Consider the following 15,441-nt stretch of genomic DNA (forward strand, 5'->3'; position numbering starts at 1 on the left):
ATTCTCCCGATAAATGTTAAATTGCGTTCAATTTGCGAGTTTCTCGTGCGCATTCTCGCCTGCGGTGGCGTAGAAATGGTATGTAATATCGTCGAGCAGGTTACAGGGGAAATGAAATTACGATCGGCGAGATATAATTTGTTTATCGTTCGCAAAACTAGCAGTTTATTACCGACATATTCGCTCGCTGTAATTCAATAATTCGCCGGTGCTCGTCGATTCTCCGCGTTTCATCGCCGCGCGCTGCAGCGTTTCGTTTTCAATTTGGAGGAGCTTTCCGCAGGATACAAATCAAATTTTCCATTTTGATGAGCTACATCAGGCTTTACACGAAGACCATTTTTATTTTGCATGAAAAAAACCCGCAGTCTATTAATAATAAATGTCAGCGTACTCACCGAATTGCTTTATGCATGGAATTTCGGAATATAAGTGTTCCCCTGGAAAGAAAAACAATGCCTGGGCCGATCCGGGGACCCGGTATCGTGTTTACGCAGCTCCGATATCGCAAACATTCATTTCTCCGAGTGGAATAAAAATGCACGACCTCGTTCCAATGAGGCACATTATAAAGCACGACCAGCGGGTATGCAAACAAAGCCCGGTGAATTAAGGATGCTGAGAGAGAAAGAGAAAGAGATAATGCCGATACCACCGCAATTAGCTTAGACGTTATAATAATTTCGCTGTAATAATTCGTGCGGTTGAATTCGTAAGATTTCCAGCGGCGGAGGCTTTCTGTTGGGGAATTAGTCAGCGAGCAGCGAAGGAAATGGCGGTTTATTTCGGGCAGATCTGAAAATACGCGCACACGTCTCGCCCAGAGGAGTTCAGTTCTCAGAGCGACGAGATAGGACCATGTCTCTTAAAGAGTGGCTGCTCCACATTATTCCGATTACGATTGTGATAGGTACGTACTACAGCACCTGGCCACACTTGTACCGTCGCCATACTTGCCGGAAGTTGTCGTAATACTTGAAAGGCATTCAACCCCCTGCGTTAGAATACTGATACATCTGTCAGATGATTGCAGAAGTCCGTGCTCAATTTGAAAATAAACCATCAATTTATTTTCTACATTTTTAAACATTTTCTCCCAAGATTTTGTAAGCTTTATTCTTGTGGAAACTGGTTTACCTGTAAAGTAATCTCGAAAACTCGAAAGGTCGGGCGTGAAAATTTTTGCAATTGTCTGGCCGATACATACAGTGATTCTCTTTAAGAAATAATACCTTTTTTAAAGTGGATCAAGCAACACGAACGGTTTTGAGACGTTAGAGAGCGACTAGTTTACTGCGCGACATTAAAAAGAAATTTTGGAAAAATTGCAATTGGTCAGAATCGAGGAAAAAATATTAAGGGTTGCTGTAGTGCTTGAAGGGTTGCAGCGAATGGCTGATATATGCTGAAAATTGCATAACTGCAGTCGTCTACGACGAAAATATTCTAGATTGGATAAAATATCTAAACAAAGAATTTCAATAAAAATCTAGTGCTCCTTTAATTTTGCGCATAAATAAATGTGCATCTCGCTTGAAGCGGAACAAGCTGTTAACTCCCGTTCTAAATGCTCAGTTTCGCGATTGAGAGAGCAGGAGAGAGAAAGGGAGAGGGAGAGTTAAGATTCATCTGAGCGAGCGCTATGTTAATTAATTGTATTTTCGTTTCCGGCAGGAATATCATCCGTCTCTGCTTGGAGCCCGGAGGCACACCGGTACGTATTTCACTCTGGTATCTTTGCGGACGATGCGCGCAGGAACAATAAACAAAGATTGAGACGGGTGGAGACCGACATGGAACACGGAGAGAGCCCGCAGATATTCTTATAGTCTTAAGGGATGAGAATACACCGGGGCAATTCTTTCTGGATCGTTTTTCCCGGTCCGAAAGAAAGAGAGAGAAAGAGAGAATTCCAGACGGTGGAACGCGGCCCCTTCGAATTCCAGGATCCTCGATCTGAATCCTAAGGAGCTCCCTGTGCAGTTTCTTTTTCAAGGAAAATTGTTTCGCTGTCTCGCGGAAAAGAGGAGACGAATGACAGCGGGGACGTGAGAAAATTTCATAAGCCCCGGGGCAACTCTGTTTTCATACTGTCGAAAAAATCGTCGCGGTGCGACACCAGCAGAAAATCCTCCCATTACACGTACTCTCATTCCGGAGGTATTGATTAAAAACACGCTCGGCGCTTCTGTATATAGATTGTCTTCGAATTACGCGGGGATCATCAAATAAGCCGATCGGGTCGCGTAAAAATTGAATCACGTCGAAGTAATTCACACCGTGACGCGGAAAATCGTGCGAAATTTTATCGCGGTAATTAGCCCGTTAATCACCGAGCGCCACTCTTTAATCGTGTTATTCCGTGCGCTGCGTTTTTCCGCTTCGTTGTGTACGCTTGACTCTTCTTTACACGCTAGACATGTTACCGTATTTGTATCTAATTCTACAGTGTTATCTCCGTAACTGTCGCAAAGGTCTCTACCATAATTGTCCAAATTTTATGTCCACCACTTGGAAAATCTCCCTTGGAAAGAAGGGAGCAAGCGTTTGAGGGGCCCTATCGGGTCCAGAATCATTGTCGCCAGATCATTCCATCCTTCCCCTTCCACGACGCTATTCTCCCATTTTCTGGCCGGTCACGTGGCGTGATGCGCACATCCAATTGATGTTAAGTACTGGCAGAGAGAGGGTAAAACTGCATTCCCCTCAATGGGAGTTCATTCCCCCGATCTGACTAGAAGTTCGGCAGATACGACAGTTACGGAAATACCACCGTATAACGTATTTCAATTCGCATAATTCTAACTACAGCTCGTGATTTCCCAACAGCTACGAGAGCTATGACCTGGACAGAGGCCCCGTGTTCTACGAAGCCTATTATCCGGACGGTAACGACGAATCCCGAGGGAATTACCAGGAGAAACAGTTCTTCGACCAGGATGCAGTGCTAGAGAAGACGTATCAAATACCGTCGCAGCATTTGGTGTACCCGGAAGGCGGTATCCGAATGGGAAACCCGCAAAGTCCACCAGGAAATCCTCTACAGGAGGTCCGCCAGGCGGCGCAGACTCGGGATCAGCCTCTGGACATTAAGGAGCTATCGAACTTAGCTAGACGAGCAATCTCTCGCGACCTGGAGAACTGGAACACGCTGGAAAACTATTTGGACCGTACTAAGTACCAGGATTCCACGTATCGTCGCAGGATGATCGTCCCCGAGCCGAGTTATGGCATTGAGGAGTCGAATCGTGGGATCGGGATAGGTCTGCGGGACACGTTCAAGGACCGAAGGGACTTTGACCGCAATTTGTACGAGGAAGTTCGCGAAGAGCCGTTTCAGAGGGTGCCGGAAGCGATGAGGAGGCTGGCTGCCAGGGATCTAACCGGAAGGAACGCTTTGGAGAACTTCGGATCGGTTAGGTACCAAGCGGGCCAGGCACAAAGAGCTGAAGGAGTTCAGAGAATAGAAGACAATATACCTTTGATGAAGGACGCGCAAGGTCAAAGAGTTGTGGAGCCTTTTCCGTCGGAGAATATCTTTGCTCCACGTCCTCAGGTGATCAATTATATATTCTCAAAGAAGCCTACTGGGAACACTAAGAATCAGATTGGTTCTGAGATGAAGGAGACGATGGTGGAGCCAAAGGAGGAATCCATTCCTAGGAGTTACGGGGATAACCTTATTCAGGATGAGGTGAAGAAAGAGGAGGCGAAGGACGTGAAGATCGCTTCGATCGAGGTCAGCGAGGTGCCTAGGCATAAGACTAGGCATCACCATGGGGAATGGCCGAAGAGGGATTATTCGAAGCGTCATCAGTAGTGGATGGTTCATACGGTTGAGGAGATTGAGAAGTTTTTTGAAAGAGGGTGCATTCACGAACAAAGTAAGGGAAGGTTGATAATGTATTTTATCTGATATTGTGTGGAAATTGCAGTGACTTTTTGTGTTCATACATGAGATATTGGCGAGGAGAAACTGTTGTTGTGTTTGTCTTATTGGAAGAACCTATCTATATTCTCTTTCGGCTATACTTCGTCTGCACTGTATTTGAGAAGTATTTGAACGTTCGCCTCGGCTACTTTCAACCACCTGTGGAAGTGGTTGGCAGCAATGTGGAAGGGGAATAAAGGGAGAAAGAGGTTTGGGGGAAGGATAAGGTCATGGGGAAAGGAGAGGATCAGAGATTAAAAAAATAGGGAGGAGATTCGGGTCGAGAGAGGATCAGAATAAGAAGGAATTGAAAATAGGGAAGGTATCAGGGGTGAGGGAGGATAAGGAAAGGGATAAGGGAAAGGAGGAAGTAAAGGAAGGGTAGCAAAGGGTCATTGAAGAGAGGGGATTATGAAACGGAGGAAGGAACGGGGTCGCTGAAAAAGGGGGATCGAGAAAGAGGAAAAAGGGAAGCTAAGAAAGGAGAAAATTGAAAAAAAAGGGATGCAATCTAGAAAAGGAGAAAATCACTAGAGAATATAAAGAGGGATGAAGGAAGGATATGTCTAAAATTATTCAGCAGAATCAAAGACCCTTCAAGGAACTACCAATACCCCTCTTCAAGATCCCAGAAGTCCGTCCAGCTCGACAGCCGGAAGTGGACGGTGGACCACGGTGGACTGACGATTTTCGGCGCTGCATCTCTACTTATACAGTCAGTCTCCCGATCTCGTGCGCATGACCGTAAATCGATTGCGCTGTAATCTGAACAGGTGAACAGGTGTCTACGAAAATATGATGATTCATAATACTACGTCAATGACTAATACTTGAACTATTTCTTATACACAAGGAAACTCTAATTTCTAGTTCATTAACACAGTCATCTTCATAGAAGGCAGAAAAGTCCAGTTAATTTTTAATATGACCTGTTACTAAAATTCCATTACCAGTCATTTTGGAGGAACATCGAATTGGACAAGTCATGTTAGCTTGACTGAAATATTTATTCATTACGCTACAACAATAATACAATGTTCTATAATCTATAACAACGGTAATGTACATCATTTGTTCTACGCTAAATACACTAGGCTCCCGTATAAGAAAATTTTCGTACAACGCGTATTAACCCCGTTATACGGAAGTCTACTGTACTCGTATTTTTGTTAATTACAATGGTACAACCGTACAGTTCACCAAGGTCAATTCAGTCAAGAAAATAGTTCGTCTTTCGCGAATCAGTAGTATTACATTGTGCGTAGCAATGCACGCGAGAACGCTATCTTTTAACCATGAACGAATATTCTTAAAGGAATGTCCGCGCATTCGCGTTCTCTCTCTACAACCGGATAAGACATACGATCAAGACGATAGAACTTATTAATTAATGAGTTGGAACACAACTTCGTTTGGTGGATAATCTCAGTTATCTCTACGTCTAGAATATTTTATAATTAATTTCCCGACTCTTGTTCACCTCCCCCTTGTCTTCGATTCTGTCGTCCACGTACGTTCAGTCAGATTTGTTCGAATCAGTTCTTGAAAATCATTTCACTCGTGCGTACTGACAAGAACAATCGAAATTAATCCGCTAACACTCTCGTACAACATGCAAACATTTATTCGCTGTAAATTAAACTGATCGAATGATCATCTAGCGCCTAGGATTGCACACGTTCTGCTTCGCTGTGTAAGTAACCGTAAAATCAACAAAGAGCGATAAGACTCGCAATGGAGTAACATTTCTTAGTCATGCGTATAAGTAGACCGCGAAACTTTGCGCGAATGTACATTTTCAAGCAACGAAACTCGGGGTACAATTTTCTGTTCTCCAGTTACTCTTAAAAAAATAGAAAGTTGCACACAATAACTTAAGCAATAAATAGTAATCTGAAGAATTGTACTATGCGTTTGTTGTTTGTAACAAATAACACCTTGATCTATACGGGCGCGAACAAGATCAATAAAATAACTTAACACTGGTCTACGTTATCTTGTGCACAACTATACTCTTTTAAGTATCTAAAACCAGCTACAAGCATATCCTACGACTCTCGAACGTTCTGTTCGCTATTTTATTAAAAACTAAACGCATATTATATCTCTGCTTTATAGCAGTTTATAGTTAAGCATCGTTCGTTAAATTAGTTATAGTATAATTCGGCGCATACAAGACTTTAGGCATCCTGCACACACATATCCAGTAAGCAAACGTGCTCGATTTTGGACGGGCAACTGTGCGCGCATAAGTAGCGCATTCTGCCGGCAGAAAGACGTCCAAAATCGAGCATCTTGAGCTTCGAGCAGCTTCGAGCGACGTTGGGCCAGTATAATGCCCGTTACCTGCTCGCTAGGCTGGGCTCGATTTCTGCTCGGGCAGGCCTGGCTGACTGGGTAGTCTCTCCGATGTTTATAATTAAACTGCGGATCTTCATGCAAAATAACGATTTTCTCAGTCAATTATAAAAGAAAGCAGAAAGTAGATAAAAATAGATTTCCCAATCAAATCCGCAGTGTAATTATCCATCAACTTACCGCTGTACAAAATTATGTGTCTACATTCGTTCTCCCCCCTGGACATAGGTATGTACCGTTACTTATTACTATAAGTTACATAACGATATATAAAAATAATTATGGTCTAATGTTGGGCGAATATATTCCTTCGGGAAGCATTAATTTAACAGTCTGCAAATATTTGAACGATTCGAAACAACGTATGTAATATATATATATACATGCGTATTTCTACTTTACACTGTACCTGCAGCAAATTTTTGTTGTATATTCTCGTTTATAAACTCCTTCAGCTTCTCATATGCTTTAGAAAAGTCGTCATTTACAATAATTAAATCAAAGTTGCCGGGCTTCTCACCTAGAATGATTATAAAACGTATAATGCTATAATCTTGCTTCTGCACTATTACTATAGACATTGAACGCATACACCGTATATACCGTATTCTATTTCCGTTCCTGCAATAGATAATCTGTTTTTCAAAGCCTCTTCCGTTTCCGTTTGCCTGTTTCTCAACCTTCTCTCTAGCTCGTCCATGGACGGTGGCTTGATAAACACGTACAACGGATTCAGAGAGCTTTGCTTCACTTGTTTCACCCCTTGCATCTCGATATCCAGTATACAGATCTTACCTTCCCTTTGTACATCTTCCACTGCTTTCTTACTAAACAGAAATAATAGTTAAGTGTTATAAATCAGAGAAAAAATAAAATACAGTCAAACCTCGATAACTCAGACCTGTTTAACTCGAAAACCTCTATAAGACGAAAATTTTGTTCATTCCCTTCCGCTGCTCTTGAAAAACCTCTATAAATCACAGATTTCTTTAATATGTAATGGCAATATGTAAGAGCTTAGTAGATTATATTTACTATGTAATAAATAACTCATCTCCAGAAATTGATCTTTTCTTCCTCTAAAACTATTGCAAACGGCAAATTATTCAATCTTTTCATAGGTTAAACCAATTTTACTCAAAGACTTTAATATTTCTTCCATTGAGATTCGAGTTATCGAGGTTCGACTAATATAATTCAAATAGAATTTTCACTATTTCGAGAATCTTTCAAATAAAATACTACTTTACTATTCGAAATAGTATTGTACCCAGCTCTGCTGTAACATGAATCGTTCTGTAATCAATAGACTGCGGATTTTATGCGTTTATGACAAAAATGAATGGGTGTAATTTCAAACAATAAAGAGATTACAAGAATGTAAGAGTATCGATACATTTCATACAACTGAATAAAACCATTGGAGAGAAGAGAGAAATAAAGTCCTACTTGGTTCCCATGTCTTGCAATTAATGCATACAATTTTTATTTTGCATAAAGATCTGCAGTCTTGTAATCAATTTTCACAAATGATTACCTAGTGCCGTATAAGTTGCCACTGAATGTGGCAGTCTCGAGAAACTCGCCGAGCTCTATCTGTTTCTCCATTTTTTCTTTGGTTGTAAAATAATAATGCTTTGCATGCTCTTCTCCTGGCCTGGGTTTCCTGGTGGTATGTGAAACGGAGAAACCATATGTGTCTGGGTAATCCTCGAACAGCTTCTTGATCAACGTACTCTTACCGCTTCCCGATGGACCACACAGAACTAATGGACGTGGACCTTTCTGAAGCATGTTATACACACCTAAAAACAATTACGCCAACTATATACGCATGTACACTATAAATCGTGCTATCGACTTTAAAGTCTGTCCAATGAGATGTAAACATAGCCACTTGAGTATGACAGAGTTTAACCTTTCTCAGATATTTCGTTGGACAGACTATAAGCATATCTTATTCACGTGAAAAGCGTTAAAAGCCACCACAAAGAATTAAAACTGTAACACCTATGACTACGTGACAAGCAAATTGGATTAAGCTGCAGAATCACTTCGTACCTGTAGTGATTGCTCTAATAATGGAAAATGATATCATACTTAAAAGAATTATGTACTGTCATCTAAAAGTCCCTGGAGGCTACAAAAAAAAACGAAAGGGTTTATAGGAACGAGATCGCTAAGGATTTGTAAAAAGATCAACAACGGAAAACCACGTCGACATATTTCCGGACAGAAAGTTCAGACTCGAGGTAAGCAGTGTCAAAGCGGTGACCACGAACGCAACTATGCAGAAGGAACAGCTGATCGAAATGCCGGAAATCTTATAATTGCAGAAACGTCAGCGGAAAAACGGACGCGCAATATCAAACGGAAGTGCAGCTACGGTGTACCGGCGTCGAAACCGGTGTCGTTCGGAACATGTCCAGAGCCATGGGGTAAAGTTCGACTGCAGGCTCATCGAAATATTGATTTTCAAGAGGAAAACATACCGCAGATCGTGCGGGCTCCGTTTACAGGACCATTCGTCGACCGCGAAACAATCCTGGCGCGTTTAATTTATAACAATTTACATCGTCCGACCGAAAACAAGAAGCCGACCGTGCCACTCTGTTTCGTTCTCCTCGAAACGCGAACGGAAAAACGCAAAAATTTGACATCACTAAACACCGCACAACCATCCACTTTCTATTCGGCTTTGCGAAGGGGAGATTAATCCAGTTAATTAAAATTGCCTCACCTTCAAGAAAAGCGTAAATTCAGGGATTAAAATTAGAGAACCGCTAGGAACGTGTTGGGTGTAAACACGAACGAAACCAAAGAGGTCCGCAGTCGGAATTGTTGGAAAAGGAACAGCACGAAACTCAAGCTACGTTGCACATAGGTGTATACGTATATATGTACATACTTACACGTTTTCGTTTAATAACGAGCGCATGCGCATGTAGTTGTACGACCAATATCTAAGTAGTACATATTGCATTTAATTTTGAAATTATATGTAAGAGATGTATGCTGATTTCAGAGAAAGTTTTCAGATTATTAGAATTTATTAGATTAAAGACATCGGCGCTAGGTTGGAGATTGTAAAAATTGATTTTTATTTATGCGATTGAAAATGTAATTATTGTTTATAGTAAAAAGAATATTTCGAAGGACCTGCTAATTTGTTTCGCATTTTAATTCGCTGCCTAACGCCCTCTTTACAAGCTTTTGCTTTTAAATTGGTAGATAATGCTGTTGTAAAAATATATATGTTTGATAACGGTAACAAGTCTCGCGTTTAGCGTCTGCGAAATGCTCGCCGCTGGTTCGCAAGATATGTCGATATCGTGCCATAGCTTATGTAAATAATTACGTAAACCGTTCAGCAAACAGTAACGTAATTTCAACGTGGGTCTAGTCTATCGCAATAAATACAATAATGTTCGACGTAATAGAAAGCAAAGAATAAAGCGGCGATGTTTTATCTTTGCATTTATTAAATATATATACCTTTGTTTCACATATATCATTTTGAATATTGAAATGAGAATCATTTACAATACAGATTATAGATTTAAAATTTGTTTTCTGACAATTCCCGAGTATCTATATAGTTTTCTCATTCTCCGCGTATCGTATTAAAATCGAAAATATGAATTTAATATGTATTCTATTCTATACACATACAGAGTTTCTCTTTAATCCGGAACAGCATTAATTGATTCTGATAATTAGAATTAGAATAGCTGTTATATATATATATATATATATAACGGCACTCTTATAAAATCATTATGTTACTAGCTACACTTGAACATTGCACAAGAAATGCTAGATTTAGATTGACAAAATATAGTCTCTTTTTTTTCTTGTATATATGTCAGCCATGTATGTATATCGTAAATGCTTCGCAAAAATAAAAATATATAACTAAAATGAGAATTAAAAAATGTACAATATATATGTCAATATTTTTAAATTACTATGTTTTGGTTGCTAAGATTAGGGCATGTTAAATCTCGGTATGGCAATGCACACATGTATGAATACATGCACACACGTTTAACATAAAAAATATATATATATATAACTAGGGGGCTCCGCCCCTTGTTTGCTTCGTTCACCAACCCCCGCGGCGCCTCTCTCTCTCTCTCTCTCTCTCTCTCTCTCTCTCTCTCTGAAAAATACACTGTCACGTTGCTCAATTTTCGGTTCCCGTCAGAAGGCTCCGCCGCTCGAAGTTTTTGCGCGACAGAACTACGGAAGTATTTTATATAATAGAAAGATATATAAATAAATATGTATCACATGTTCATTAATCCGATACAGATGCTCACTCACACTCACTAAACGTTAGAATAACAATAGGTAGTAGAAGTAGCAATTTAATAAGAATAATAGTCGTAGCGACATTAGATGTCTTCCCCTTGTACTTTTTTTAGCGTGATGTACTCTCGTGTGCGTGGCAGATTTCATTCAATCCGAGGTCCTCCTTTAGGATCTAAGATCTAACGTTGGGCATGTGGGTTTCGCTTGCGTTCTTCGACGGGCCAGTTCGGACATAACAACGGGACCAATGTGAGGAGATCGTGGACTACTAGACATTGCTCTGTAGGTTTCCGCTACTGCTCTCTGAAAACGAAGAGAACAAAGAATTACATTTCTGTACGAAACAGATTGCACCACGAACAAACGAAGCATACTTTTAGGCTGTGTGGATCTCCGACAGTGTACGGTAATGCTTTTTGCGGAAGACGATGGCGGTTCATGATCCACGGGTACTTTAAAATGGCAGCTGCGGTAGGCCTTCGGTTGGGATCTACGTGTAACATTCTCTTCACCAATTCCTTCGCTTCGTTCGAGATTTGACACCATATGCCATTCTCGGTGTCTATATAACCGGGTCCAATGCGATCCAATATATCAGTCGCGCTGTCCCCGGGACTATTGCGAAACGGAGTGTATCTAGTACACAAAAACAAAATGATCAATACCGGATAATCTCCCAATTTTCGATTAATCGATCTTCATTTAATTACCCAGCTAGCATAATGTATAATAAAACACCGAGCGACCAAATGTCGCATGCCGCATCGTATCCTTGCCGTTTCAATACTTCCGGCGCTACGAAATTCGCAGTGTAACAGGGAGTCATTAGTAAACCGTTCTCGGCTCGCAGTTGTTTTGCGAATCCGAGATCGCACAAGCAAAGGGTCGCTGGATCAGCCCCTGGCTCCGAATACAAAACATTCGATGGCTTCAAATCCCGGTGAACAACCTGACAATTTATACAAATAACATATAACACAGGTAAATCGATGCTAAACTGAATAAACAGCCGGTAAATAAATACCCCATTCTCGTGTAGGTAATGGATTACGCTAGTAATTGTGTACATGACTTCGGCAGCTTCTCTTTCCGTAAGATTACGCCTTTGTAATAAGCGGTCGAGTAACTCTCCGCCTCGCAACAAATCTAACACAAGGTAAGCTCGTTTTTCATCTTCGTGAACAGCCTTTAACGTTACGATGTGCGGGTGTCTCCCGTACCGGAGCAGAATTTCGATTTCTTCCGTTGGATCTCTCTTCGATTTTTCGATAACCTGTGGTTAGATCGTGATCAGTGTGTAACAGGAATTGATACGATGCAATTAGTGCTGTGCGGGAACTCCGACACGTCTAGTTACAATAAAATATGGGGCATTATACCTTCACTGCAAATTCTGTCTTGAATACTTTGTGAAGGGCTAAGTAAACGGTGCTGTAACTTCCTTTGCCGATTTCTTGCTTGAACTCGTACTCGTCGGTTATCGAGACCGGTCTCACGTATGTCGAAAATGTTGCCGTGAGACTATCACAGATTTTGTATTCGGGAGTTTTCAGATGATCCTCGAGAAGGCACGGTGCGACGAAGCTAAAGCCACGAAACAGCTCGTGGGCGTTAGCGCTTGGAGGTACTCCAGGAGAATCTGAAATATTCGATGATATTATTTGTTTCTGTAACTGCGTGTATACATAATCTCGAAATTAATCAGTGCGTCGTAGGCATTACAACGAGCGAATCGCTTGTACACGTTACCTTTAGGCGTTTTACATGTAAATTCACTATCAAAATAAACTGCATCGTCGTCTTGACCAACAGCTGGTTTAAAAGGGGGTTTTATCTCTTTTTTGTAAAGAGCATCCCAGTCGATTGTCGTGAAAAATTTGTGACTTTTGATTTCTTCCACTCCACCTGAAGTAACATCAGCATAATAAATTTCATCCATCGTAGCTGCACCCTTCTTGCTGCAGTGTTCTCAATTATAAACATAGTTAAATTACCAGATCCAAGTCTGTTTGCAGGGACTCTTTTGAACAGTACTCTGAGCAATGCTTGTGCCTCTGGCGAAATGTTCGATGGCATACTGAGTTTGGCTTTTAATATCTGCGTCATTGTTTCCTTGCGATTGACGCCTTGAAACGGAAGAGCTCCAGTCAACATTTCAAACTGAAAATTGAGAATTTACATATTGCAATTAGTAAAGGGTAAAGTTGTTTTTAGTAATTCCCTGCGGCTGATACGACTAACCATAAGAACACCAAAGCTCCACCAATCGGCGGCTAACGAGTGCCCTTTACGATTAACAATTTCCGGCGCCATGTATTCCACGGTACCGCAAAAGGAATACGCCTTACAGTCGTCTAAAGATTGCTTACTTAGACCAAAGTCAGTCAAAGATATATGGCCTTCGGTATCCAGTAGAATACTATTGCAAACGGGAAGACTATAGTTAAACATGTATTGCCATAGAATGCTGCAACTACTGATAAGTAGACTGCGAATCTTTAGGAAAAATAAAAAATTTCTTTATCAATTGCAACAAATCGAAACCAAATAGAAAATTGTATCTTTCATCGATTTAATCGTTTTAATCTTCTCGCTACTTTTTTAAAATTTTATCTACTCAATTTTGTCACAAATGCATAAAATCCACAGTTTACTGTTAAGTAAAGTAATACAAACTTTTCCGGTTTGAGATCTCTATATATAATTCCAAGTTTATGTATATGATCCAATGCAAGAGCAAGCTCTGCTAAATAGAACTTCACATCATCCTCCGTGAACATCACCTGCAATCAAATTTCAATGAAGGTGCTGTGGCTTGTTTAGGACAAATTTACTCGAACAATTGAAACCTACCTCTTTAGCTAATCTCGAGAACAGATCACCGCCTCTTAGAAAGTCTAAAATTAAATACAGCTTCCCCTCTGTTTGGAATGCATAATGCAGTCGAACAATAAATGGATGCTCAACATCCACCAATATATTTCTCTCCATTTTTGTCCTAACTCTGTCCCGAACTGGGGCAATATCAAATTATTAAACCACTTTGAAAGAAGAAGAAAAGATCGTAGATCGTTGAGAATCGCTCTGAAACTCTTTACGCGCAGGTATGATATAATGAAGTGAGCATTCTTGTATCCTAGTTCTCTCAGTAAAGCTTTCAGAGCCACTCTCTTACATACAACTCAATAAACACCTTTCAGCGTAGCCTTTTTCAGAACTTTCATGGCATAAAGCGTTCCACTATCTTTACCAACAACTTTCTTCACTAAGAACACCTAAATAACCCAAGAATATTGCTGGCGTAAGGACATAGCTTAGCAGACGTGACATTCTTTTTAATACGTAGGATATGCGAATACCTTCCCAAAGGATCCCTGGCCAAGTACTTTAAGAAGTTCGAACTGAGACGGATCTGCCTTCTCGTGACCATCTCGTACCACCTCTCTCACTTCGATTTCGTGGGACTCCGAACACCCATTTGAACGCGGCTCAGCTGCATTGCCCTGAGTAATCATTGCCTCGTCCTGAGATTCTGCTGACAGGATCTCTACGCTGCCCTAAACAATAGAGACGATCGTCGTAGAGGCGAATGATAAATAAAATTGTGTTCGAGATAATCAGGCGTTTTGACAAGTGAAATAAGTTACCTTTTCATGCACATTTTGCTCGGACCAGGGAACTGTCAGATTCGCTAACGGCATTATATTTGACGTCGCGTTAATATTCGCAAAACTGTAGAACCGTAGCGAACGCGTAACGCACCGTGTCGAATTCGTTTGAATCCGCACATTCGTCGGGAGTCGCGATTTAAGCATAAAAAGTCACCTTTACATACCCGATATTGATTAGGACTGTCAACAAACAAAGACGAAAAAAAGAAGAAATGAAACTACGAAACGGATTAATAAAGCGCGCACAATGAGTACACGACACAGAGACAATCAGTACATGCAAACTTAGACGAGACAAGCAGAATTATCGCCTATTTTCAACAGTTTTTCCTTACTATTTACAGTTTCGGCTAGAATGAGATTCGGAAAGCCCAACACTTGTGCACGAGAAGACGGTAAAATGATTCTCGATATATTTCCAGCAAGAATTGCACGTTGATGAATTTAAAATAATATCGAACAGAAATACGAGACGAACGAGCGTTATTTCGCGAGAAAATCCGTCGGAAGATATTGACTTGACAAGTTATGCGAAGCGTTGCGTCAATTTGATGTCCAACAAGTGATCGGCTTTAGCGCTCTGCTCCGTTTAATCTCTATCTCTGTAAATTACTGAGACTCTGGACAATCGATCACAGATTTCGAATTCTACAATTTATATTTCGAAAGAAAAAATCATATTTCAATTCTTATGGAATACACACAACTTCAAAATCTGCAGAATGAATGGAAACAACTCAAAACTCTACTCAAAGATTCTTGTGGCCTTTGTGGTCACTAGGATAAAATCCCCAGCCGAACCTTCAGTAAATAATGACTCACGCAGATACGGCAAATCAAGATTGCGGAAAATGAAGGATATCAATATTGTGAAACAATCTATTTGAGCGGTATCGAATTATCTGTTGTGATCTAATGTATCGTTATTATGCAATATTAACTCTTTTCATTGATATTTTGTTGCATTCAGCGGGATCAGTGATAAACGCTGTGAACAATTCATACAGTACCATCTATCGCAAAACAATTTTATTACTCAGTTAGTAGTATCAGTGGGGATACCCACGGAGGATACGTAGTACCACCGGTGGTACATGCCGGCGGGGAGAATTCCTTTACGAATAGAATTTGCACTGTCAATTAAAAATTAATAGTACATACTTCGAA

At 40.6% G+C, this 15,441-nt stretch overlaps 3 protein-coding genes across 10 annotated transcripts; 1 reads left to right on the forward strand and 2 right to left on the reverse strand.

The window, feature by feature from the left end:
• Nucleotides 1-791: 791 nt before the first annotated feature.
• On the forward strand, nt 792-4,807 carry LOC143210946 (uncharacterized). The gene is made up of 3 exons (XM_076428276.1): nt 792-910; nt 1,675-1,714; nt 2,830-4,807. Exons 1-3 carry the CDS (start codon nt 859-861, stop codon nt 3,818-3,820), a joined length of 1,083 nt encoding a protein of 360 aa, XP_076284391.1. The 5' UTR covers nt 792-858; the 3' UTR covers nt 3,821-4,807.
• Nucleotides 4,808-4,919: 112 nt separating this feature from the next.
• On the reverse strand, nt 4,920-9,186 carry LOC143210954 (guanylate kinase). 7 transcript variants are annotated; one of them, XR_013009359.1, is made up of 6 exons: nt 9,030-9,182; nt 8,351-8,429; nt 7,827-8,094; nt 6,882-7,116; nt 6,699-6,809; nt 4,920-6,622 (listed from the first exon to the last, which is right to left on the reverse strand). XR_013009359.1 is itself a non-coding variant. In XM_076428301.1 (6 exons), exons 2-6 carry the CDS (start codon nt 8,385-8,387, stop codon nt 6,615-6,617), a joined length of 648 nt encoding a protein of 215 aa, XP_076284416.1. In that variant the 5' UTR covers nt 8,388-8,429; nt 9,030-9,177; the 3' UTR covers nt 4,920-6,614. The 7 variants fall into 7 exon arrangements, 6 of the variants coding, with proteins under 6 accessions (XP_076284416.1, XP_076284420.1, XP_076284415.1 ...); XM_076428301.1 differs by having other exon boundaries at nt 6,893-7,116; nt 9,030-9,177; XM_076428305.1 differs by having other exon boundaries at nt 4,920-6,809.
• Nucleotides 9,187-9,751: 565 nt separating this feature from the next.
• Nucleotides 9,752-15,066, reverse strand: LOC143210924 (ribosomal protein S6 kinase 2 beta). Of its 2 annotated transcripts, XM_076428218.1 has the most exons (13): nt 14,251-15,065; nt 13,963-14,160; nt 13,797-13,878; nt 13,457-13,617; nt 13,280-13,386; nt 12,845-13,022; nt 12,598-12,763; nt 12,353-12,508; nt 11,983-12,242; nt 11,628-11,876; nt 11,314-11,552; nt 10,978-11,239; nt 9,752-10,906 (listed from the first exon to the last, which is right to left on the reverse strand). In XM_076428218.1, exons 1-13 carry the CDS (start codon nt 14,416-14,418, stop codon nt 10,769-10,771), a joined length of 2,364 nt encoding a protein of 787 aa, XP_076284333.1. In that variant the 5' UTR covers nt 14,419-15,065; the 3' UTR covers nt 9,752-10,768. The 2 variants fall into 2 exon arrangements, with proteins under 2 accessions (XP_076284333.1, XP_076284332.1); XM_076428217.1 differs by having other exon boundaries at nt 11,314-11,876; nt 14,251-15,066.
• Between the last annotated feature and the right edge of the window lie 375 nt (nt 15,067-15,441).

The sequence above is a fragment of the Lasioglossum baleicum genome, chromosome 7 (assembly GCF_051020765.1).
Source record: "Lasioglossum baleicum chromosome 7, iyLasBale1, whole genome shotgun sequence".
NCBI lineage: Eukaryota > Metazoa > Arthropoda > Insecta > Hymenoptera > Halictidae > Lasioglossum > Lasioglossum baleicum.